Source organism: Dendrobium catenatum, unplaced genomic scaffold (assembly GCF_001605985.2).
Source record: "Dendrobium catenatum unplaced genomic scaffold, ASM160598v2 fragScaff_scaffold_1122, whole genome shotgun sequence".
In the NCBI taxonomy this organism is placed as follows: Eukaryota; Viridiplantae; Streptophyta; class Magnoliopsida; order Asparagales; family Orchidaceae; genus Dendrobium; species Dendrobium catenatum.
The window spans coordinates 709,277-734,114 of NW_021319584.1; the positions used below are offsets into that span (position 1 = coordinate 709,277).

Consider the following 24,838-nt stretch of genomic DNA (forward strand, 5'->3'; position numbering starts at 1 on the left):
CGGCACTTGTTGATGTAGATTAGTTACTTAATGAACCATCATATCATTTTGCTGACAGCTTGTATCCTTTGGAAGTTAAATTGTTACGTGGCACTACTAACTTTCGAATGCTCTGGCGCCAAAATGACAATTTTGGCACCAAAATAGGATAAATTGTGATGTTGCAGCGCTTGAAGATAATGAACATGGTGCTAAAAAGCTAATCACTATGATGCTACAGTGCGAATTTATTTTATCAAAAGTAGGCAAATTTAAAATTTAAAAATTAAACTGATCATATTGTATAAATGATTTTGTATTATACGAACATTAATGAATTACCTAATTTTATTCCATAGTTTAATGAATCAAATCAGGAACAAATCCTAATTAATGATTGTACTATATGATCCATATCGCAGAAGCCAATTAAAGAGAGAGCTTACTGGCCAAACCATAGTTCATCATGGATGATGCATGATTTGATATAAATAATTGTATTGTACTGTGATGGGAATTGAACTAATCAGATAGTATGATTCGAGTATTGTATTGTATAATTAGAAGCTTCGAATTAAAAAAAAATTAGGGTTTTATTTAAATAACCCACTTTATTTAATTAACGTAAGACTTGAGGGTCTGAATTGAGTAGTAAAATATATTTTTCAAGGAGCAAAAGAATTTTAGAGAGGGAGAGAGTCTCCTTGCTTGCAAGAGAGTATCCAAACCACTTGGGAGAGAAAGGAGACGAGGTTGAGGGAGAGTTTTTGTTGAGGCTGTTAAGGGGTGTAAGATAGTCATATGATTATTCATGTTAACCTGCATATTGTGGTTGTTGATCTCTTGAAGAAGAGGTCTAGGAAAAAGTCTTTGGGCAAAATACTTACTAGCTAAGGAGGTTATGAGATGTCATCTCCATCATTGTGAGGAGTGGGAGGGAGAGGCAACTCCATTGAGCAAGGAGCAAAAGGAGAGATTGGCATCTCCGCCTTGCGAGGAGCATGAGAGAGCGACATCTATGCCATGCCGAGTGGATACATGAGGGAGATTCTTCGTGGATAGAAGAGTCTGCAAAGGTTATTCTGCAGCTGGTAAAGGAGAAGGGCTTCTTTGCTAGGCTGGGTGTTAAAGGAGCATGGTATAGTGTAATAAACAAAGAGGTGGATCTTTGGGGAGTGGACATCGGTGGATTTCGACTAAACCATTATAAAAATATGATTTGCATTTTCATTACTTCCATGCATTTTTGGTTTATTTTGCTCATCTTTGTGAACTTTTTGATTGTTGAATCTTTAGATTAAACTCTTGCTTAAAATTAAAAAAAAAAGTTTTCTAGAACGTAAAAAAATATTTTTATTTAAATTTTTTAAGCTTCCATGTATTATTCTCATTTTAAAGAAATAGTTTTCAAAATATCAATTCACCACCCTCTGACGTTTCATAGCTCATATATTATAAAAGATAACTAAGAATCAAATCAATATGAAAAATATTAATTTGGAAATATAAAAATCTCAAAAATGAGAATAAATATTTATTTGGATAAGAATAATTCAAATTAATTAATGGAATGCTAACTAGAAAATGTCTTTTAGATTTAGCATTTATAAAATTAGAATTGCTCCCATAAAAAGTCAATTTTGTCAACGTCAATATAAAATGAAGTAAATCACTAAGCATACACTATGGATATTATTTTTTAGGGTTAAGAATCATTCCACCATAAATTTATCATTTGTGGTATATATTATTATACAGATAGTTAAAACTTGAAAGTGTGAGATTTTTATTGATGAGTTTCGTTTTACTCATTTGAAAAACATTTGAAATAATGGCAATAAGATTGAAAATTTGATGGAGCAAGGGAAAGCTTTGACCAATGATTGGCGACCGACGACTGGAAATGCCCTTCGCGGCTAGCTCCGTCGAGAGCGATGAAACAGAATTTGACGGGTCCTGGACAAATACCCGTTAGGTGCTTGCAGCGATGCGTTCTCCTTTCCACAACTCTTCCCTTTTTCTCTCATAGAAGTTTCGAATCACCCACGAAACTGAGGGATCGGTTCGTGGCTTTTGGGCATTCCTGTGGCGTTTTTTTTTTGGAGTTCCTTTTGCTGAAGATCTCCAGGCCAGATCCGAAATCCTAGGTTGGGTAATTTATTGATGTATCAAGGCCCGCGATTTTGGCTGTCTCAGCTGACCTTGTCTAGGTGAGCTCTCCGGTATCGTGGGAGGTTTCATGTGGTTTTGCGCTCCTCTCTCTCTGCGTGCCCCTACTGGTATGAGGTTTTCGTTGAACCATGAACTGTGTGATGGTATTTATTTGTGCAGGTGTAGAAATTTTGTTTTTCGAGTTGTAATTGCAACTATTTTGGGGCTGGAAATTAGTCATTCTTTTTCAGTTTTTAAATTGGACGAGGTCCCTTTTTAGTTATTGCTGCTTCAATTTATTACTTTGTTGGCTAACTGATAATCGTTAAGGTGGATTTACGAGTCATTATTTATTAATTTTTAGTTAGGTTTTCGTCCGTTTCATGTAAGTGGAGAAGTTGATACTCGAAAAACAAAATACGACTTTCGCTGGTTGCTTGAATTTGCACTGGAGTGGAGATGGTTAATGATCTCCTTTTGTTGCTTGCTAGAGGAAAGTCCATCTCTCTTCTTCCTACCTTGCTCCCTCTCCCTCTTTATTTCCCTCTCGCTTTCCCTCTCGCTTTCCCTCTCTATCTCTCTCTTTAACTTTTTCTTCGTATTATGGGTGCGTGTGTAGCCTCTCTGCATTTCAGTTTTGTGTTGAGGGAGGTAATATATTTTTTCTTTTTATATGTCATCGCTGCTTTGCTGTATAGATTTCTTGCTGAATTTCGGAAACTCTATCGTTTTGTTATATTAAAGCACCATTGGTTTTTCGTTGGACTTTTTTTTGCTGCAAACCTCTTTCGTTTACGAACAAATGTTTTACCCATGAGTTGTAATGGACAAATGGTTTCCCTGCATTCTAATATTTTGATTGATAAGCGGTTTTGATTTTTGTCTTTTTTTTCTCTCTTGTTAAGGTTTGCTCCTCTTTTTGCTGCTGCTGTCAGTAAGGAATGCAGCTGAAATATTTTTTCAGATCAACTGGGCGTTTGAAGCATGATTGAGAGAAATTCTGCGTCTTGATGTAAATAAATAACGTCTTCCTTAGGGTTTTTAGTGATTTTCTAAAAGAATTTTAGAGGTATTGTGCATTGCCTGTTCCAAGATGGGGGCAAATTGTTGTGTGGCTGCAAGGGACAAAACCTTGCCTAATAGGAATGGTCATGAGGCATCTTCTTACAGGAACATTAGATACTCCCCTTCTTGGAGCTTTCGATGGGACAATAGAACTCACATAGAGGACATTGTGGAAAACATGGTGTATTGTTCTCATCATAACAGTGGAAATGCCACCTCTGAAGTCAAGAGTGCAGCAGATACAGAAACTGATGGCCTTTCTGATGGTGAAAGCCCACCAAAAGTTTTTCCATCTTCCCAGTGGAGAAAGTCCTATGTTGTTGGAGGCTCTGATAAGTTCAAATTCATTGCTGCAGGCAAGTTGTTTGTTTTAATGATGATTTATGCATCACGTGTGTGTTTGTGTCATTGTGAAATGTTATTTAGCTGCTAATCTTTAGCTGCCATGTTATCTGGGTTCTTTCTAATAACTCATTTATAATGTTCTGCAAGTATGAAATATTCAGCCATATTCATGAGCAACTTTTAGAAATTTGGTTAAGAAGGTTTCCAGAATTTGGAAACAGTTTTATTATTCAGGGCATATTCTTTTTTCCGCATTAGCATGATAAGGATGCTAGGAAAGAAAATATTCAGGCATTTTGTTTACTGTAAGGTGGGCTCAAACTGGAGTTTGTTGAATTTAGAAGCCCCCATTTTCTTCCTTTCTCCTTTTATGAATAGTTTCTGTTAATTTAATATATTAAAAGGGTCATAAAGAGTTGTTGCTGGAATTATAGTTTATCTTTAAACAACTTATTGTAGAATCCCGTTCAACAAGTAATCACATTATAGTTACATTTTTAAATGCAGCCGTTGCAATAAATCTGCAATTTATGGGGTCCAAGATATTGAAATGAAACTTGTTTGTAAAGTTCTTCTAGTCCTAAAAGTTCATAACTGAACTCAGTTCTCTATTTATGATAACTATGTGGCATCATGCTCCTTTACTGATCACCTATTGGACAATTTATTTGCTATAATGAATTTAGGGTAATCCTGTATGCGCTTCAAATTTCATATGATATTATAATCCTGTACTTGCATGGATTACATCCTTTTTGCTTGTACATGAAGTTCACTTTGAGTACCCAAATTGGTAGAATTAAGGATTCATAGTGTCTGAAAGCCATCAGGACATGGGTAATCCTTACTACTTAGTTTGGCTTAGTTCTATAATAATCTCCTTTTTTGAGCATGCTCAAACTAATGAGGCATTGATTTCTTCTTATTCTTTCTTGAATTGTTAAGAATACTTCAATAATAGAGGCTTCTTAGCTTATGATAGTTCTTGTTTTGTTGCTTTTTTAAAAGACTATTTTCTTCATTTAAGATGGTTGAAGATACACTATATTGTATTTGTACACGGGTTAGATCACTTGTTGATCACCTTCAGTTTTAGAGCATTATTAGATTTCATAGCAATGTATTGTAGATGGGCTGTATATCATGCTCCTCAATCATTTTTTGCTTTTGTATGACATTTTCTTTGCCTATGGTAGATAGAGTATTACTTCTCCTTTTTCTTCAATAGGGAGGACAAGCATAGAGAATAATTTCTTGCTTACATTGATAAGTCTACCTGTTTACTCTATTGTTATTACATTTGCCACAATATGCTGTAGTAGTTTTTCAATAGAAATATCTTTTATTCTATTGTGAATTTATATTAATGAGCCCGTTCATACAATATCACATAGCCATCAAGAAAATATGTGCCGTTTAAGACGACTTACTAGACATTTAGTGGAGTTGTTGTACATACCAATTTTCATCTTTGGTGCCTTTTAAGTCAAACCTAAATTATAAGGTTGGGATGTGATATCACTGATGAAGTTCTTGGTGATTGCAAACTTAAAGTAACATTCACAATCAGTCTTCGTCTTTGGTACCTTTTGAATCAAACCTTAAAAACCAAAATTTTAAGGTTTGGGATGTGATATAATGCCCAATTCTAATCTTTACAATAGATGGATAGAAATGAGATTCTTTGTCTGTCAGTATCAATGATGGTGTTTGCAGTCTCTTTTATGACTTGTATCTTTAGGGTGACTACTCAACTCATGTATCTTTATTGAACCACATTGCTTATCCTCTAGGATTTTAATTAGAGATAGAGATGGTCATTGGGATTAGCATAGAATTCCTGTCACAATAGCTATTGTTTTTTATCCCCTTTTATTCTTCAAGGAAGAGTTTCCAATGTGCAATTTTCAAAAAAATTTGTTGTGGCCAATTATTGGAAAATGACCCCAAAACTCTCCAAAACAATTTATTTTGTTAAAGAAGAGGAATCAATTTTCTTTTCTTTTTTTTTTTTGCTTATTTCTTTTGGTGAAAGAACCCATATATGTTTCTCGAGTTTTCCCCTTTTGTCTATGTTCTTACGCTCTATGGCAATCGCCATCATATGCGGAGGGTTGAAATCAATGACTGAGAATAGGCGGAGTTCATCTACAATTTGAAAATAAATTCCTAATGTGTACTTTTTTCGTAGTTGTACCTTTACTCTTGCAAGATGTTTATACATCATAATGGTGTGATAATAGAAGTAATGTTGTACTGTTGTGCAGATTTTCTTTTGTGATTCCTCAAATTGTGCCAATTATTTTATAGATCTTTTACATACCTTATTAGGTAGAACTCTTGAAAAGTTAGTTGTTTAAACATCCCCCTAGTCATCGCTTGATGGCCATTCATCTTATGATAGGCATTCCACCTTGCTAGTTTATGATGATTTCATTTCAGTCAGGTGACCTTGTCATTGGTGCTATAACATATAAAGTGAAGTATGCCTTGTACTGGTTGATCCGTGTGTCAAGCTTCTTGGCATCAACTATCCCATGTATATATATAAGACTCTCCACTTTTGAGTTCTTTGAATGGTAGTATCCTTTATGAATGTTAGTCATATCCTCATCATCATCTTTTCCAATCATGTTTGCATTTTGCATGGTAGGAGGAAAACTACTTGACCTCTATTTGTAGTGGTTTGATGCGTTTTGGAAGTAAAAACAATAAGGTAACAAGTAGGAAACTTTAGGAATTCGAAGATAGGGACTGATTTTTTATTAATACTTCAACAATAATGAAAGATACAATTGATCTACTATTCGAGAGGTGAGAGATAGATCAGCTCTCTCACAAACCCTAGAGGCTGCTAGGAAACTCACAAAGAAAAAAATATCTCATATACAATCACACAATGAAAATAAGATCACCAAATTAACCCTAATATAAACCTTCATACTTCTCTCCCAAATCTGAATTTAAATTATCCATCTTTCCTTAAATGAACATTTTCTAATTTCCTCCCAATCAAATCAACCATATATCCCTAAATAAATCTTTCATAATTTCCTCCCAATTAAATCAACTCTTTTTCCTTAAATAAATCTTTCCTAATTTCCTCCTAATCAAATCAGTCATTTTTTTCTAAATAAATCTTTCCTAATTCCCTCCCAATTAAATCAGCCCTCTTTTCCTAAATAAATCTTTCCTAATTAGTTCCCCCTTAATTCCTCCTCCTTACATAATGAATGATAGCTCATTCGGCCTGGTTGTGAGCCCCCCTGGCATATCAATACTCCCCGCCAAAGACGCACCTTCTTCTCAAGGTGGAAGGATGAGAACTGTCTCTTTCAACAACAAAATCTGGTTTAAGTTGAGAACCACTTATTCAATTGTCACGATCCGCCCCGGAGACTCGAATTAACGAGGCAGGAACAAACAGTCAAACTTTTAAAACATTTCTTTTAAATTAAAAAATAGTTTATCAACAACATCCCATATAAAAACTGAAGAGCCACTAACACCACTTGCACATTTAAACATAAATATAAACTATATTTTACCTGTTACATTCGGGGCCTTCTTTTGTACATATATTATTCTCTTTCAGTCATTTTACATTTCTTGCTTACAATGTTGAAATCATTATTTTAGGCAATTTGATTGATTTGCTAATAGATTTGATGCCCCTATCACATAATCGGTGAGGCTACTTACATTAAATCTTTCTCCAAACTTTGCATTTTTTAAAACTTTGTGCACCAAGTCCAAAAATTTAATATTTCAAAACTGTTTATGATTACTATATAGAACTGTTTTAATGCAAGTAGGATGCATTTACTAGTTGTACATTTCCTAGCAATTGGAGTTTCTATAATGTCTTGACTGTAATAGGTGGGATTCCGATTTTATTTCTTTTTTTCCGCTTATCCATTTGCTTTTAAAAATGAGAAAAAAGATTTATGTAGTCGACCCCACGTAGTGGGACAAAGGCTTGATATTGTTGTTGTATCCACTCGCTAGCAGATTTATTTTCTTTTTGTTTTGTTAATAATCCAAATATGAAGTGCATATTGTTCAGTAGTCAAATAGTTTTGGTTTGTGATTGGCATTGTGTACTCGAGCCTTGAAAGGACTCCAGAATTCTCAATTCATCATGGTGCGTCTGCGTTTATCCTGCTAATAATCTTTAAGATTTGAACTGTCATGTTACTCATTTTTTCTTCAGCTTCTGTCAGCTTTCTTATGCGAACACAAAGTTACTGTTTGTTAATTGCTTATGCTTAGATATAAATATAAAGCTGCTGAATACAATTTCCCGATGTTGTGTTTTCTTTATGTATTAAGTTGGCTGTTTTCATGCACACATTACATGATAGAAAAGTGAATGCTCTGGTGTCTTGTGTGATAACTGATATTATATTTGAATTTTAGCTATTTTGTTTCTCTTGATAATGTTGTAAGAAGAATCTAACATTAGAAAAAAGTGAATAGCACTTGATCAAAGGTTTTGTTTGTTTACCAATTTATTGTGGGCCTTCTGGGTGGAAAAATCATTAAATCTTTATATAAAAAGACCAGTAAAACTGGACAAAAATATTTTAATTCAGAAGATATTAAACAATACGAAAAATAAAAACACAAATTAAAACTCTACCAAAATTAACCTTATCCTTAGAATCAGATTATAAAATTGTAGTAGTAGATGCATCTCAAGATGGTTAGGGAGCAAAATTAGAAATAAAATCTTATAAAGAAGCATTCCAGTCAGCAGAAAAATTATGTCGATATGCTTCAGGAAGTTTTAAACAACTTCCCAAATCTTTAATCTCTCTAGGTTATGAAATTTTAGAAGTAATAAATGCGTTACATATTTTTAAATTATTCTTACAAAAAGAATTTACTATTAGAACAGATTGTGAAGCCATTGTTCATTTTTATAAAAATAAAAATGAAAATAAAATATATAGTAAACGATGGGTAAATTTTATTACTACAATTGAAGGAAATGGTTATAAAGTAAATTTTGAACATATAAAAGGAAATAATAAATTTTTAGCAGATTTTCTATTAAGAGCAACTAGATCTTCTGATTACAAATCATCATAGAAAATAAACTAAGAATTTTTTACTAACTATTATCTAATTTTCTTTGTAGGAATTAATGGATCCTTCTTCTTCAAAAACAGAACCCAACTTCACTAGTATTGTTCATTTTGATCATTTAGCATTAACTAATAGACAGGGAACGAATCTTCAATTCCGACCCAAAGTTCCCATAGCAAAACCATTAAATGTTTATCAAGTAACATTTTTAGATAATTTGTGGTGTAATAAATCAGACACTAAGGCAATGAGACATACTCTAAATTGTCTAACTATCTGCTTTAATATTATAAATAGTATAGTAGAATTTTTAAATAATAAAACTTCTAAATTACGTACAGAAGTAAAAATGGAAAATATATCTTGAGTTTCAAAAACTCTCACAAATCTACATAAAGTAGTTATTGACAATCAAGAAGTAAAAATCAAGGAATTAGAAAAAGTTATAGAAATGGAAAAAAGAAAAATTAAAAGAGTTTGAAAAATAAAATCAAGAGTAAGCAAAATATCAAGATTATTTAGGAAATATTATTTTAGATATATCTGAAGATAATATGCTAAAGCAACTTCAATATATGTATCTTCCAGAAATGGATGAAAATATAAAAAAAAAATTTCAAAAGATCCAGACCATCAAGAAAAATGATATGCAAATAGCTTACAAAGAAATAGTTCTGTCTTATTTATCAAACGAAGTAGTATCAGACATCTCCTATGCATTAAAGAGTTTATATGTATCAGAAAACAGACCATGCCTCTGCAAAGTATGCTTTCCAGGATTCTACATGATTCATATTTCTCTCAGCTTGGCCTATGTGAAAGCATTTCAAAAATGTAATGTTCAAAAACTAATGAAATATGGTTTAATAAGCAAACTGATAATTAGCAGAGAAGAAAAATTATCAGAACAGATTAAATGTATTGAGCACAGAGAATTTAAGAGAATAGTATGACAAATTTTTGAAGATTATAGAATCTACTCAGTTATTATACTCATAAATTCTATTGGACATTCTTATGACAAATTAATGGACAGTTCAAAATAAATCATAGAGATTCACAAGACTCCAGAAAACTTCAAAGCAGAACAATTTGATGAAACACCATATGATACAGTAGATCCGGACATATCAAATCAGTCTTTAAATTATTACAGAGCTCTACAAATAGCACAATTTGGTAACGAATTTATAAAGCCCATCTATTACATAAATCTTGCTTATCAAGAAAAAGAAATTATGATTTTTATGCACAACAAGATGATTAAAGAGCATTTATTCAAATTCCATCATTATGTCAAAGATATAAATTTAATTGAGCATGTTAAGACATTTTCCTCTCATTTGATAGTTTCAAAAGAAGGTTATCATACATTTTATCAGAACTTAATTCCTGAACGGAATATGCCAGTCACTGACGAAGAAAATACTGACCGTCTCTAGATTGATGGGATGGATGATAAAAGCCTACTAAATATAGAAAATGCTATGGAAGGGTAAAAATGACATTTAAAAGGATAAAATAGGAAGTGCAAAAAATTTCAGATAAGCTGATAGGAGGAACGATGATAAGTATGAGAGAAGTTCTTTTCAAGTACAAAAGTTACTGTTGCTGTCCTTTTTTACTGTAGCAATTTTTAAACCATGACACTATAGTCATCCTGATTTCTGATTTTCGTTGTAATATAAATAGAGAGGTAGCCTTTCATAATGAAGAGTGTAATGAGTGTGTGTAGTAAGTGAATGAATGTGAGTGGAATATAATAAGTGTGAGCGTCTCCCTTTTTCTTCAAGTATTCTTCAGTTCTTTGTAAGTATTTTTCTCTCTGAAATATAATAAAGCCTTTTAGTTTTTAGTTTATAACTTAGTTATCTTTTCTATTATTATATGTGGATATAAATTCTTACTATGAGTGAATAGTTCATTTTATTTCTCCCCTGAGGGAGAAATGATTTTTTTATCCCTGTCTGCCAAAAATCTCTATAGATGAAGATAAGCTAAAATATTTTTTTCTCTGTCTATTATTTTTGTTGATATAAAGACGATCGCTAATGTTATGACTAATAACTATTTTTTTCATTTTTTATCTATGAAGTAAAGTTCTAATTTCCTAAGTAATCTTTCGCCTAATTTCCTGATTTTTTGGACTAGATCTATATCTAGATTATTTTCTACACTCCTTTTTAAGGCTTGAGTAATTTCTTCTAATTCTTCCTTAATATGCTGTAATAAAATTTCGTCTACATTTATATTTATATTTCTAATTTCTGCTATAATATCTGCGTATATAGGTGCTAAATTATTTTTTATTTCTCCAGGTACCTCTTCACGAAATGGAAGAACCATTCTGTTTAACATGTATATTTTATATTTTTATGGATATATCAAGATATTTTGATATTATTTCTTCCGAGAAATGTAAGACATGATTTTTAATTTCTCTTTGATGCATCATTCTCCATTTTTAAGTATAAAAGAAAATTTTGTAACTATTATTTATTATATATAAATTCTTTTGTGACAGAAACGAGAATAAATCGACATACACCGACTATACAGCTTTTTTTTCAAGAATTTAGGAGTATTTTCTGCCAGCCCAAAGACAAAGCATAAAAAGGTGACTTATGGGGTTCAAACTCTTAAATTTTGTATAATTGTACTCGATCATAGAGGTCGAAAGTTATTTCGCTCATAAAAAAGAAACCATATATAATAAATATAGAACAGGATTTTAGCTTATCTTCATCTATAGAGATTTTTGGCAGACAGATAAAAATCATTTCTCCCCGAACTACTCACTCATAGTGAGTGTTTATATCCACATATAATAATAGAAAAGATAACTAAGTTATAAATTAAAAACTAAAAGGCTTTATTATATATCAGAGAGAAAAATACTTACAAAGAATTGAAGGAGACTTGCAGAAAAAGGGAGACGCTCACACTTATTATATTCCACTCACATTCATTAACTTATTACATACTCATTATACTCTTCATATGAGAGGCTGCCTCTCTATTTATATTACAACGAAAACCATAAACCAGGATGACTGTAGTGTCATGGTTTAAAAATTGTTACAGTAAAAAATGACGGTAACAGTAATTTTTGTACTTGAAAATGACTAATTATCATACTTATCATCGTTCCTACTATCAGTTTATTTGAAATTTTTTGCACTTCCTATTTTGCTATTTTAAATGTCATTTTTACCCTTCCATAGTATTTTCTATATTTAGTAGGTTTTCATCATCCATCCCATCCATCCTGAGACGGTTACTATTTTCTTCGTCAGTGATTGGCATATTCCGTTCAGGAGTTAAGTTCTCATAACATGTATGATAATCTCCTTTTAAAACTATCAAATGAGAGGAGAATGTCTTAACATGCTCAATTAAATTTATATCTTTGACATAATGATGGAATTTGAATAAAGGCCCTTTAATCATCTTGTTGTGCATAAAAATCATCATTTCTTTGTCTTGGTAGGCAAGATTCATGTAATAGATGAGCTTTGTAAATTCTTTACCAAATTATGCTATTTGTAGAGCTCTGTAATAGTTTAAAAACTGATATGATATGTCCGGATCTATTGTATTATGCGGTATCTCATCAAATTGTTCTGCTTTGAAGTTTTCTGGAGTCTTGTGAATCTTTATGATGTGTTTTGAACTGTCCATTAATTCGTCATAAGAAGGTCAAATCGATTTTATGAGTATAGTAACTGAGTAGGTTCTATAATCTTCAAAAATTTGCTATACTATTCTCTTGAGTTCCTGTGCTCAATGCATTCAATCTGTTATGATAATTTTTCTTCTCTGTTAATTATCAGTTTGCTTATTAATCCATATTCCATCAGTTTTTGAACATTCCATTTTTTAAATGCTTTCATATAGGCCAAGTTGAGAGAAATATCAATTATATAGAATCCTGGAAGGCATACTTTGCAGGTCTGCATGGTCTGTTTTATGATACTTATAATCTCTTTAATGCATAAGAGATGTCTGATACTACTTTGTTTGATAAATAAGGAAGAACTATTTCTTTGTAAGCTGTTTGTATATCATTTTTCTTGCTGGTCTGGATCTTTTTGAAAATATTTATTTTTATATTTTCATCCATTTCTGGAAGATACATATATTGAAGTTACTTTAGCATATTATCTTCAGATATATCTAAAATAATATTTTCTAAATAATCTTGATCTTTTGCTAACTCTTGATTTTCTTTTTCTAGCTCTTTTAATTTTCTTTTTTCTATTTCTAGAGATTTTTCTAATTCCTTGATTTTTACTTCTTGATTGGCAATAACTACTTTATATAGATTTGTGGTAGTTTTTGGAATTAAAGATATATTTCCCATGTTTACTTTTTTACGCAATTTAGAAATTTCATTATTTAAAAATTTTACTTGACTATTTATACTATTAATGCAGATAATTAGGCAATTTAGAGTATGTATCATTGCCTTAGATTTGATTTATTATACCATAAATTATCTAATAATATTACTTGATAAATATTTAATGATTTTGCTATGGGAACTTTGGGTTGGAATTGAAGATTTGTTCCCTGTCTATTAGCTAATGCTAAATGATTAAAATGAACGATACTAGTGAAGCTAGATTCTATTTTTGAAGAAGAATGATCCATTGATTCCTGCAAAGAAAATTAGATAATAGTTAGTAAAAAATTCTTAATTTATTTTCTATGGTGGTTTGTAATCAGAAGATCTAGTTACTCTTGATAGAAAATCTGCTAAAAAATATTATTTCCTTTTATATGTTCAAAATTTACTTTATAACTATTTTCTTCAATTGTAGTAATAAAATTTACTCATCGTTTACTATATATTTTCTTTTCATTTTTATTTTTATAGAAATGAACAATGGTTTCACAATCTGTTCTAATAGTAAATTCTTTTTGTAAGAATAATTTAAAACTATATAACACATTTATTACTCCTGAAATTTCATAATCTAGAGAGGTTAAAGATTTGTGAAGTTGTTTAAAAGTTCCTAAAGCATATCGGCATAATTTTTCTTTTGACTTGATTACTTCTTTATAAGGTTTTATTTTTAATTCTGCTCTCCAACCATCTTGAGATGCATCTACTGATACAATTTTATAATCTGATTCTAAGGGTAAGGTTAATTTTGGTAGAGTTTTAATTTGTGTTTTTATTTTTTGTATTATTTTAATATCTTCTGAATTAAAATATTTTTGTCCAGTTTAAAATTGTTATAGTAAAAAAAGACGGTAACAGTAACTATATTCCACTCACATATACCAGACCCTGTTTACTCTCTTCCATCTCACCTTCACCTTCCCTCATGGATCCCTCAGTATCTCTGTACCTTTCTCATTATTATAAATCATCTGATGATCGACAAAACACCTTTAGTATTCCTAAAGCTTTACAAAAGATTTTTGACTTAGCCGAAGAAATACAAATTATAGGGGAAGACTAGATCAAATATTGGGATAAAAACAAAGAGCTTGCTGAACTACCTATTATAAATCACGATTTAATAATAAAAACTAAAGAATTAGAATATTCTCCTCAAGATAAAGAAGAATTTATTATTCAAATTAATGAATTAAATAAGTTAGGATTAATTAAACCTTCGAAATCACCTCATAGTTCTGCAGCTTTTATGGTTAGAAATCATGCTGAAATCAAAAGAAATAAAGCACGGATGGTTATAAATTATAAAAAGATTAAATGATAATACTGAAGATGATGGATACAAAATACTTGATAAGGATATGTTAATTAATTTAATACAAGATAAAAAATATTTTAGTAAATTTGATTGTAAATATGGGTTTTGACAAATAAAACTTCATCCAAATTCAGTCCCATGGACAACATTTACCACCCCAGTAGGACATTATGAATGGGAAATAATGCCTTTCGGATTAAAAAATGCTCTTAATGTTTTTGAAAGAAAAATGGATAAAATATTTGAACACCTAGATTATGTTTCCTAATTCAGTATAGTAATAGTATTATATATATATTACTATAATATACTTATATATATTAAGTTATGATGATATTAATGAGCATTCACCATACTGCTAAAGACCATTAATAAACTTATTGAAGAAGTTATGGTAACAACATATCGTAATTAACAATGGATCATTTCTATCAAAAACAGAAGAATTAGAAGTAGTAGAAAAGAATATATTATATTTTGTAACAAGCCCGCATTAGTAATGGTCATAGAATTAGAATTGCAATAAGCCTTAAAAAATTATAGAAATTTCCAGAACAAAATTGATAAGATACTAAAGAGATTACAAAAATTTTTAGCGTTCTTATTTTAAATATTCTGGATATACGACCTTAAAAATGTGTGGGGTAGTTAGATGCATCTCAAGATAATTTTGGAGGAGCAGAATTAGGAAATAAAACCTTATCAATAGTATACTTTGAGTATTATGGGATTTGTTGCTATGGAACTTGGTTCAAGGAATTGAGATTCGTTCCATGATCTTTAGCCTGTCAGAACTAATGCTATAATAGATTCGAAAATGAACGGTTACTAGTGAAGCGCTGGGAAAGAGTTCTGTTTTGAAGAAGAAGGATCCATTGTCCACAGTTAACAGGCTGCATATGAAAATTATAGATATATAGTTTAAAAAAAAAGTTTATTGATACGTTTATTTACCTTTTATAATATATAATTATTATATATATATATATATATATATATATATATAGTTAGCTAAACAAAGAGATAGGAGTAGTAAGGATTTAATTTTAAGTGATGTATATTAAGGATGAAGATTAAAAAATGTTTTTATTAGAAAAGGATATTCAACAAAGGTGGATGAGATATTTTGTTAAACTTTTTAATGAAGATTATGAGAATACAATTGACTTTAGTGACTTTAGCACTGTAAATGAAAATAAGGAATTTTGTTTTTATCGACGTATTAGTAAAATTGAAGTTAAAGAGGATTTAAAGAAAATGAAGTGTGGAAAAGCTCTTGGACTTGATGATATTCCAATAGAGGTGTGGAAATGCTTAGGAGATTAACGAATTTCTTGGCTTATTAAATTTTTTAATATTATTTTGAAGACTACAAAGATGTCAGATGAGTGGAGAATGAGTTGTTGATTCCTATTTTTAAGTATAAAGGTGATGAACAGGATTGTGTGAATTATAGAAGAATTAAGTTAATGTGTCATGTTTTAAAACTATGGCAGAGAGTTATTGAGCATAGGTTGTGGTGTGACACTAATGTTTCTTAAAATCAATTTGGATTCATGCCAGATAGGTCTACTATGGAAGCTATATATTTATTGAGAGGTTTGATGGAGAAGAATAGAAAGAATAAAGAGGATCTACATATGATTTTTATTGATTTAGAGAAAGCATATGATAAAGTTCAAAGAGAAGTGCTATGGAGTGTTATACATAAGAAATGGGTTAATAATGTTTATATTCTAGTCATTAGTGATATGTATGCAGGAGCTGTTATTTGTGCTTAAAGATAATGTGGTTTGACCAAGTATTTTCCTATTTTAGTTGGATTACATCAAGTATCAGCCTTAAGCCATATCTTCTTTCTTTAATCATAGATGTTCTCACTAGACATTTGCAAGAGGTTGTACCTTGGTATATGCTTTTTGCTGATGATATTCTTCTTGTTGATAAGACTAGAGAGGGAGTTGAAAGTAAACTTTAATTATGAAGGTCAACCGCACTGTCTAAAGGCTTTCAATTGAGTAGATCTAAAACTGAATATATGGAGTGTAATTTTAGTAATAATAGGTTTAGTGGGAGGATTGTGACTTTGGGCGTTCAAGTCATTAATAAGAGCACACATTTTAGATATCTTGGGTTTATTGTTCAGAGTGATGGTGAAATAGATGGGGATATTTTTAGTAGAGTTCAAGTTGGATAGTTGAAGTGGATGAATGCATCGGGCCTGTTATATGATAGAAAAGTCCCTCTCAAACTTAAGAGAAAATTCTATAAGATGGTGGTAAGTCCTACAATGGTTTATGGTGCAGAATGTTGGCCATTAAAAGAGAAACTTAATATTAAGTTGTGTTGCAGACATGAGGATGCTCAGGTGGATGAGTGGCTTTACTCTTAAAGACAGGATATGAAATGAGCATATACGTGAAAAGGTTGGGGTAGCTCCAGTGGAAGATAAAATTAGAGAGAGTCGCCTTAGATTGTTTGGTCACATAAAACGGTGGCCTTCTGATGTCCCGGTTAGGAAAGTAGATGTATTAGATTTGACTTATATTAAGAAAGGTAGAGGTTGACTTAAAAAAACTTGGTTAGAAAATATTAGAAATGACCTTTCTTTATTAGATTTAAATGAGAATTTGACCCTTAATAGGACACAATGGAGAAAAATGATTTATGTAGCCGACCCAACATAGTGGATAAAGGCTTGTTATTGTATATAACAGTTTACCTTTTATGTTTTCTCTGAATTCTCTAACAGCAAATAAACTGCCATTATGTGCTTTATGTTTAGCTATACCTATAACCCTATGGAACTTTTTTTTTTCTTTATTCTTTTTATTGTTAATTGACTATGTTATCACTTTCGACATCGACTATCTTAAAAGTATTCTAATTTTACTGTGTGAAGATCATAACATACATTTTCTCTCTTTTTGTCTAAAGATTGGGTCTTATTATAGATTTTGCCATTACTAATTTTTATTACTCATTTGATATTTTGCATGAGTTACAATCCATAATTTTTTTTTTTAATATATTTTCTCAAGCATAGAGATTATTTATTGTTTCCTCCATTATTAAAAATTGGCTTTCATGTCAATTTTGTTAATACTTGTTTGGTGCTCATTGGATGGATTACATATGCCACAATCCTAAAAATATTCTCTTATGATAATTTTTGAAGTATACATCATCTTAATGCATCAAGAACATATAGGGACACTTTGTTGAAATATAGAGTAAAATTTGTCATTAAAGTACATTTTTTTCATGTTGTCACAGATTTTTAATGAAATATCTACACTTTGTTTTGAGATAAATGAACAATATATTAGTTAAAAATGAATCTTTTACTTTTTTGTTTCTCCATTTGACTTCTCTAAGCTCTATTGCAAGCTGTTAGTGTTGTAATGTAATTGGAGTGTTCACTCTTTCTTTCTTTATCTTGATTTGAGCCAAAAGATGGATGCTCAACTCAACCGGTGTAGCTAGTGTTTGGGGTCAATAGTTGGGGGTCAAGGGGTAGCCAATCACTTGGTATAAAGCTGGCCAAAGAAGGATATAGCCTAAATGCTGGTTAAAGACAAGTCGACCAATTATGGGGCATAGGTTTTGATCGTGGATCTAGGGATTGATTGGGTGGGACTCAGAACTATGGTTATGTGGCATGGGTATAGGGGGTCTAAGGCTAGGGTTAGCTTGATTGATGCATCACAAGGTCATGTGTAAGTAAATAAAATGGGACAAGTTTGACTAAACCCAGGCTTGGACCATGGGTCCTAGGTGAGTCCCTTAGGTTTAGGTTTGTAAGTAGGGCTGAGGTAACCTATGTCTTGGGTTGAGTGAGCCTAAGATGCATTGGATTTAGGGGGAATTAGTCCAAATGTGTAATTTTGACCCTTTTTGAATTATTGTTGACCTAATGTTTGACCAAGGTTCCAAGGTAGGTTCCCTAGGTTCTAAGAGAGGTGTGGGTGAGTCTTAGGGGTGCTAGGTGTGCTCCAGTCCACTAAGTTCCATTCTAGGTCATTCCAATTTTAGATCTATGCCACTAGGCTAGCTTGCTCGAAAAGGTTTTCTTAGAGTCTATGCTAGATTAAGGGTGACTCATAAGGACAACGTGTCTCCCTAGCTCAATCTAGATTTGAGTGAATTCTAGGGTATGCTAAAGAAGTAGGGACCTTAAATTTTGATGTTCAACTTAAATTTTATTTTTGTCATAAATCATGATGTTGTTCATATTAGGGAAGAGTTCACTAGGGTAGATGGTATGAGTTTGAGTCTAGCCTTCCTTAAAAATAAATTAATATTCACTTGCTCCCTTTATAGTTCATCCAGCTCCATGAATCGTGTATTGGCTTAATTGACATTAATTTGAGCCACTTTAGGTTAGGTTCTCACGATTTGGTTTATCATTAGGCTATATTAGCTACATTTTTTACCTTCTGAGGTTCAATGGATTTTAGTCACACCTAATTGTTGCGTAGTGAGATTATAAAGATCCAAATGCACAAGTAATTATGCCACATTGAGCCAGCTGATTCAATTAGGCAAAGCTTAATTTTATTCACTTTCTATGGGATAAAAATTTTATAGTGGACTGAATATATCCATAGGATTGGTTCAGAGTGAATGCACTAACCTTTGGATTTGGATAGTCTTGATTGAGTTTGTTAACCTCAGATTGATTAAGATTATAGATGGATTGAAATACTTGAGAGGATTCATCTAAGTCCCTAGGGCTAATATTAAATCAACAACATTCATTGCATAAAAGATTTAGTGTGGTTTGGTGGATTTCAATCTTAATAAAGGCTTGTTATTTAGTGAAAGCACATTGAAGCCACTTGCCACTTTGGGATCAACCCTGGCTTGACCTTTTTAGAAGTTGACAGTGACTTCATTGACCCAATATCTCTGAATGCATACATGATAATAATGATTGATTAATTACAAAATTTATTGATTCATATGAAGATAATGATTTAGTGTTTGCTGAATAAGAGTAGTGTTGCGAGAGCTATTTATATTTATGAAATAATTACAACAATTGAGATGAATTTGAAGGAAAAGAAAAGGAATATTCATCTATAGTGTACAACACTTGTAAATGAATATGAAATTTATGGAGGTAATGAAGAATATTATGATTGGGAGATGAAAATGATGGAGGAGAGATTGTTTTGGTTTATGATGTAGATGAAAATTCTTTACATGATTGGTTTATATTTTGATGAGCATGAGATTTTTGTTTTTTAATTTTTTGAGCGAAAGATTTAAATTTATCTAATTGTTCTAATATTATGCATTCTAAAGGCCATGTTAATTTTATTTTTATATTTAATTTCTTTCTTTGCTGTGATTGTTTATTTTCAACGTGTTACTCTTTCACAAACCGCCTTGTATGCTAAAACAATCTTAGTTTGTGCTAATTTTAAATATATATCATGCTCTGCGCTATGACTCCATGACACTTGCATTGGTGTGCCATTTACAATTGACAAATATGATTTTGATTTAATTATAAATGATCCAGCACTATCAAAAGTCAGGATAAATAATGTCTCTGCCACAGTATGTCTTTTGGATTGGCTTTGTGGTTGGAGTTGGGTACTTATGTTCATTGTTAAATGCTCATGTTTGAAGCATGACCATTAAACAACATCGAGATTCACTGAGTAAAGAAGAGAACTTGGAGACTTGAACTAAGCATTGAAAAGATCATCTCTTTAGGAAATATAAAGTAAGACATTTGAAAATTTTACCATTAACTTATAAGAACGGAGAAACCCGTATCCATGCGTGTATCTTGATTTCACTGAAATAAAAAAGATTGGTGGTTGAAACATAAAAATATTCAGAATGTGTAAGGATGCATTTATAAGATCAAAATATGACAATAACAATAAATTCCAATATCAAAGAAAATCAAACAGTTCAGAAAAAATAAAAATGTTGCTATATATGATGCAAGCTACATAAGTGCTTTTTAATCCCCTTTTGTTTAATGCGAGTTCTATGGAAGTACGAATAAAAAGGTTTGAGTGCAAGGACTTCTTATTCATTGTACAGAATTTCACTGTACAGAATTGTCCTTTGTTTAATACCTGTTTGATATGGCTATCTTCTGTTGTGCTGTGCATAGAGACGTGGAAGCTGCGAAGTGTATGGCTGTTTGTTTAAGTTAAATCAAGATTGTTGTCTAGAGTGTTGTAGGAGTTGTCTTTGTTTGTAAAAAAAAATATTATAGCATTGTCTGAGTTGATTGTATGACCATAAACGTTATTATCATGAATTTTATATAATTATTTTAAAATGTTTTAATCATTGTTAACTTGTAATTAATTAATTAAATAGGAGAGCTAAAATCTATAATTGTTTTCTTATGTGAAGCCTCTTAAGCATACAATTGAACTTTTTCTCATAGTTATTCTTCCAAACATCTTAAAATTACTTTTGTTCAAGAAAGAAGTAGCAGTCAGCCAGAAATTATGCTAAAGGAAAGCTCAATCAAGCAGAATACCTGTCATCTTGTTTTTTTTAGGTATTGTTAGAATTATTTATTCCTTCTAAAGATTTAGTTTAGAAGTTATTGAAGAAAGATTTTATTTCTTGTGAATGCTTTTGTCTATTTACAACATTTTACAAAACTTAGAAAAAATGGCATCCTATGCCTTCTTTTTTACATCTAAAATTATTTTTCCCACTAAAATTTTATTTTCTTCATGAAAGAGGATTCAATGTTTTTCTTGATCGTGCTGTTCTTATCTGTCTTGGCTTGCTGATTGCCATTTTTCACCAAATAAATTTAAATTTTACATTAAAGCTAACATTTTGTGCACATGGCTGTAGCGGATCAAAACACACCAGGCAATTCATCTCCAGAGGTGAGCTTAAATAGTCTGCATTTTTTCTGTTTGAGAATTGAAGAAGTTTTACTTGTCTGCAGTGAGACTCAACTATTTCTAAATTGACTGCAATTACTCTTAAATAGGGAAAGAGCTCGCTTAAATCATCAGTTTTTCCAACTGCATCTTACATGAAGTCCTCAATTACTTTATCTCCACCAGCAGTTAAGGTGGATTATCCTTCCTCCTCAAGGAACTGCTTTACTCCCTCTGACCCAACTTCTACAAGAAAGGCCTGCCGTTCTCCTGGTTATCAACTTTGTAGACAAATCTCTGATAGCAGGATTCCATCTCTCAAGTCCCTGAATGAAGGCAGTTCTCCTGAAGTAGGCAGGCACTCCTTTGTACTTAGCAATGAACTTTCCGCAGGAGAATCTCATGGTGGTTCATCCGATGGATGGTCCATGCGCACATTCTCAGAACTTGTGGCGTCTTCTCAAAGAGAAAGGTGGTCATTTGACAGTGAAAATTTCACTTCCATCAACAAGATATTTGGGCCTACGCCTACTTTGCTGCCAAAAACTAGCAGCTACTCTCCAGATCAGCAAACCTGTTGTATATGCTCAAAGCTATTGAAGGAGAAATCACCATGGTGCACTCATAAGTTAGTCTCAACAAATGATCTTCCTATTGTTTCAGTTCTAGTATGTAGCCATGTATACCATGCTGAGTGCTTGGAGAGTTTAACATCTGAGATTGAGATATATGACCCGCCTTGCCCACTGTGTGCAAATTATGGTGACAGGCCTCCACTGAAACAATTTGGAAAATTTGAGCTGAAGGGAAGAAATAAAATCTCACGAATTGCAGTTGCTGATGCTGATGTCCCCCGAGATTCTATTTCTAATGACCCCATTATGGGAGCCAGTTCCAGTACGAAGAGCTCCTTTGGTAAGCCATTTCTGAAGCGGCATTTCTCCATTGGGTCGAGGCCTATACGTTCAGCATCAGAAAATGCAACAACCAGAAAGAAAGGTTTCTGGGCAAAATACCGAAGAGAATGAGTATGTTCACCGTCGTATAAATGTAAGAATTTCCTGAAATTCTTTAGAATTATATGATCTACCATGTCACTCCTGGCGTGATGCCATAGCATAGCTGTTTGTTAATTAATCCATAAAATCCTCTTGAACCGATGGAAAGGAAACGTGCATATTAGTATGAAAAGTAATTTAGGCCACAGATTAGAATTGTTGGCCATTTTTTGTTATTATATTGAGGACTTTATTGCAGATTAAACGACTGTGTGGGAAGGGGCTTAGTTCAGAACTGTTGCCATTATACTTTTTTCTGCGTTGATGCACATATTGAGAAACTCCGAATGGAAATCTTTACCATTGTTGGAGATGATGCAGCTTCACAACAGAGGTTTGCAGTATGGAATGTTGAGAAAATAGAATCTTCTTTTTTATAATGTGCTGATAAATCTGTACTAAAGCAAAGCTAATGAGGCATGTGATACATGCATTTACTTTTATATTAGAGATTATATAGGTGTCTTTACTTGTAAAGGCTCTCCAAGCAATTTCTAATTCATTGGCCACATTTTAATAAAACCAAATAAAGAAATGATGAGGTTCTCGTTCAATTTAACTAAGCTCCGAACCAACAACAAAATTGAATTTGAAGCTTTGGTGGTGTCTCAAGATCGCTATTTCAAAAGAAATTTAGAAGATTCACATCTTCAACGATTCTCAATTCATCATTTATTATTATTATTATTATTATTATTAATTTCTCCAAGTCTAGAACAATTACAAATCCCAGGAAACTGCTAAGTAAACTAAGCTGCAATGAAAGAATGAATGGGACCATCTCTATTTATGGGGAGGAATGAATGGCCCGTAGGCCCCACCCTCAATTATGAAATATTTATATAGATAAAAATTATAATCACCGAAAGTTGGAGATAAACCACAACTTCTATCAATATTTATAAAACCTATGCACTAATAAAAATTAATATCATCAAAAGATAAAAGATAGGTCTAGCGGGCCTTGTCTACTTGATTAAAATCTACGTACAAATCAAAGTCTTCTACACTATGACATAGAGTATCTAGAAAGGAAAAACTTTATCTTTTTTAATAACACAAGATCCATAACACACATATAAGCGGATAGAAATAAATTCTTTCAAACTCCAAAATGAAACTTTCTGCACATCCTTGCAGTCAGGGGCGGATCCAACTTTTTCAGGGTGGGCAAAAAAATTTTTTTTTTTGGTGGGGGATGGGAAAAGACGCTTATGATTGATAAAATTAGGGAATTTTTTTTTGAGATGGGGCAAAATATCAAAAATATATATTTCAAAATATCCCCTCTAAAATTTAATATATTTTTTAAGGGTGGGCATTTAACACCCCCCCCCCCTCTCAACACATGGGGGATCCACCCATGCCAGCAGTAAACTCATACGCCAATGCTCAAGTTTAGATATTTTAAAATCCCACAAATCTTAAAATATAAATTTCAAATTCAAGTATGCTACCTTGAGAAGTATGTCATCACCTCCGCAAGATACATATAACAATCTCGAGAAGAATACAAGAGCATCAAGAAGTTGTTACCGCCATGAAAAGTAAGTCACTACCTTGAGAAATGTAAAATAGCCTAACAATATGCACTGCATCAAAAATTATTTAAGCATATATTGCAAATGCATCGGAATACGTATATATACATTGTGTATATGCACTAGAAAATAAGCTCATTATTTAAAAATAAATTTAAATTGCTCACATGTGCTCTGATAAACATGCTAATATACAAATTACAAATGTCCGAGAATACTACGCAGGTTTAAAAGTACTCTAAGTCAAAATCATATTTCTAATTCCTTGCCTGTGCTCCAATAAATATGATACGTTCAAAAATGCTGCATAAGGTTAAAAGCATGCTAATTCAAAATCTTATTTTAAAATTAATCACTCTCAGGTGCTTTGACCGCCATATTGAACTCTCCGAGAATGCTATGCGGATTGAATATGAACCTAAACCAAAAGTTAGAACCACAATCACCTGTAATTATGAAATATGTATATGGATAAAAATTATAATCACCAAAAGTTGGAGATAAACCACATATCTTCTATCAATATTTATAAAACCTATGCACTAATAAAAATTAAAATCATCAAAAGATAAAAGATAGGTCTAGCGGGGCTTGTCTACTTGATTAAAATCTAAATACAAATGAAAAGTGTCTACACCATGACATAGACTACCTAGAAAGGAAAAACTTAATCTTCCTTACTGCCACAAGATTCACAACACATATAAATGAATAAAAACTAATGCTTTCAAACTCCACAATGAAACTTTGCGCACATCCCAGCAGTGAACTCACATGCCAATGCTCAAGTTTAGATATTTTAAAATCCCACATGATAAAATATAAAATTTAAATTCAAGTATGCTGCCCCGAGAAGCATGTCATCACCTCCTCAAAATACATGTACAATCTCGAGAAGAATACGAGAACCCCGAAAAGTTGTTACCGCCTTGAAAAGCAAGTCACTGCCTTGAGAAATGTAAAATAACCTACCAATATGCACTACAACAAAAATTGTTCAAGCA

The 24,838-nt window shown here is 31.9% G+C and overlaps 1 protein-coding gene across 2 annotated transcripts; it reads left to right on the forward strand.

The window, feature by feature from the left end:
* Positions 1-1,827: 1,827 nt before the first annotated feature.
* Positions 1,828-22,525, forward strand: LOC110105402. 2 transcript variants are annotated; one of them, XM_020834885.2, is made up of 4 exons: positions 1,828-2,258; positions 3,036-3,551; positions 21,204-21,238; positions 21,346-22,525. In XM_020834885.2, the coding sequence occupies exons 2-4, from the start codon at positions 3,224-3,226 to the stop codon at positions 22,261-22,263; spliced, it is 1,281 nt and encodes a 426-aa protein (XP_020690544.1). In that variant the 5' UTR covers positions 1,828-2,258; positions 3,036-3,223; the 3' UTR covers positions 22,264-22,525. The 2 variants fall into 2 exon arrangements, with proteins under 2 accessions (XP_020690544.1, XP_020690545.1); XM_020834886.2 differs by having other exon boundaries at positions 1,828-2,189.
* The last annotated feature ends 2,313 nt before the right edge of the window (positions 22,526-24,838 follow it).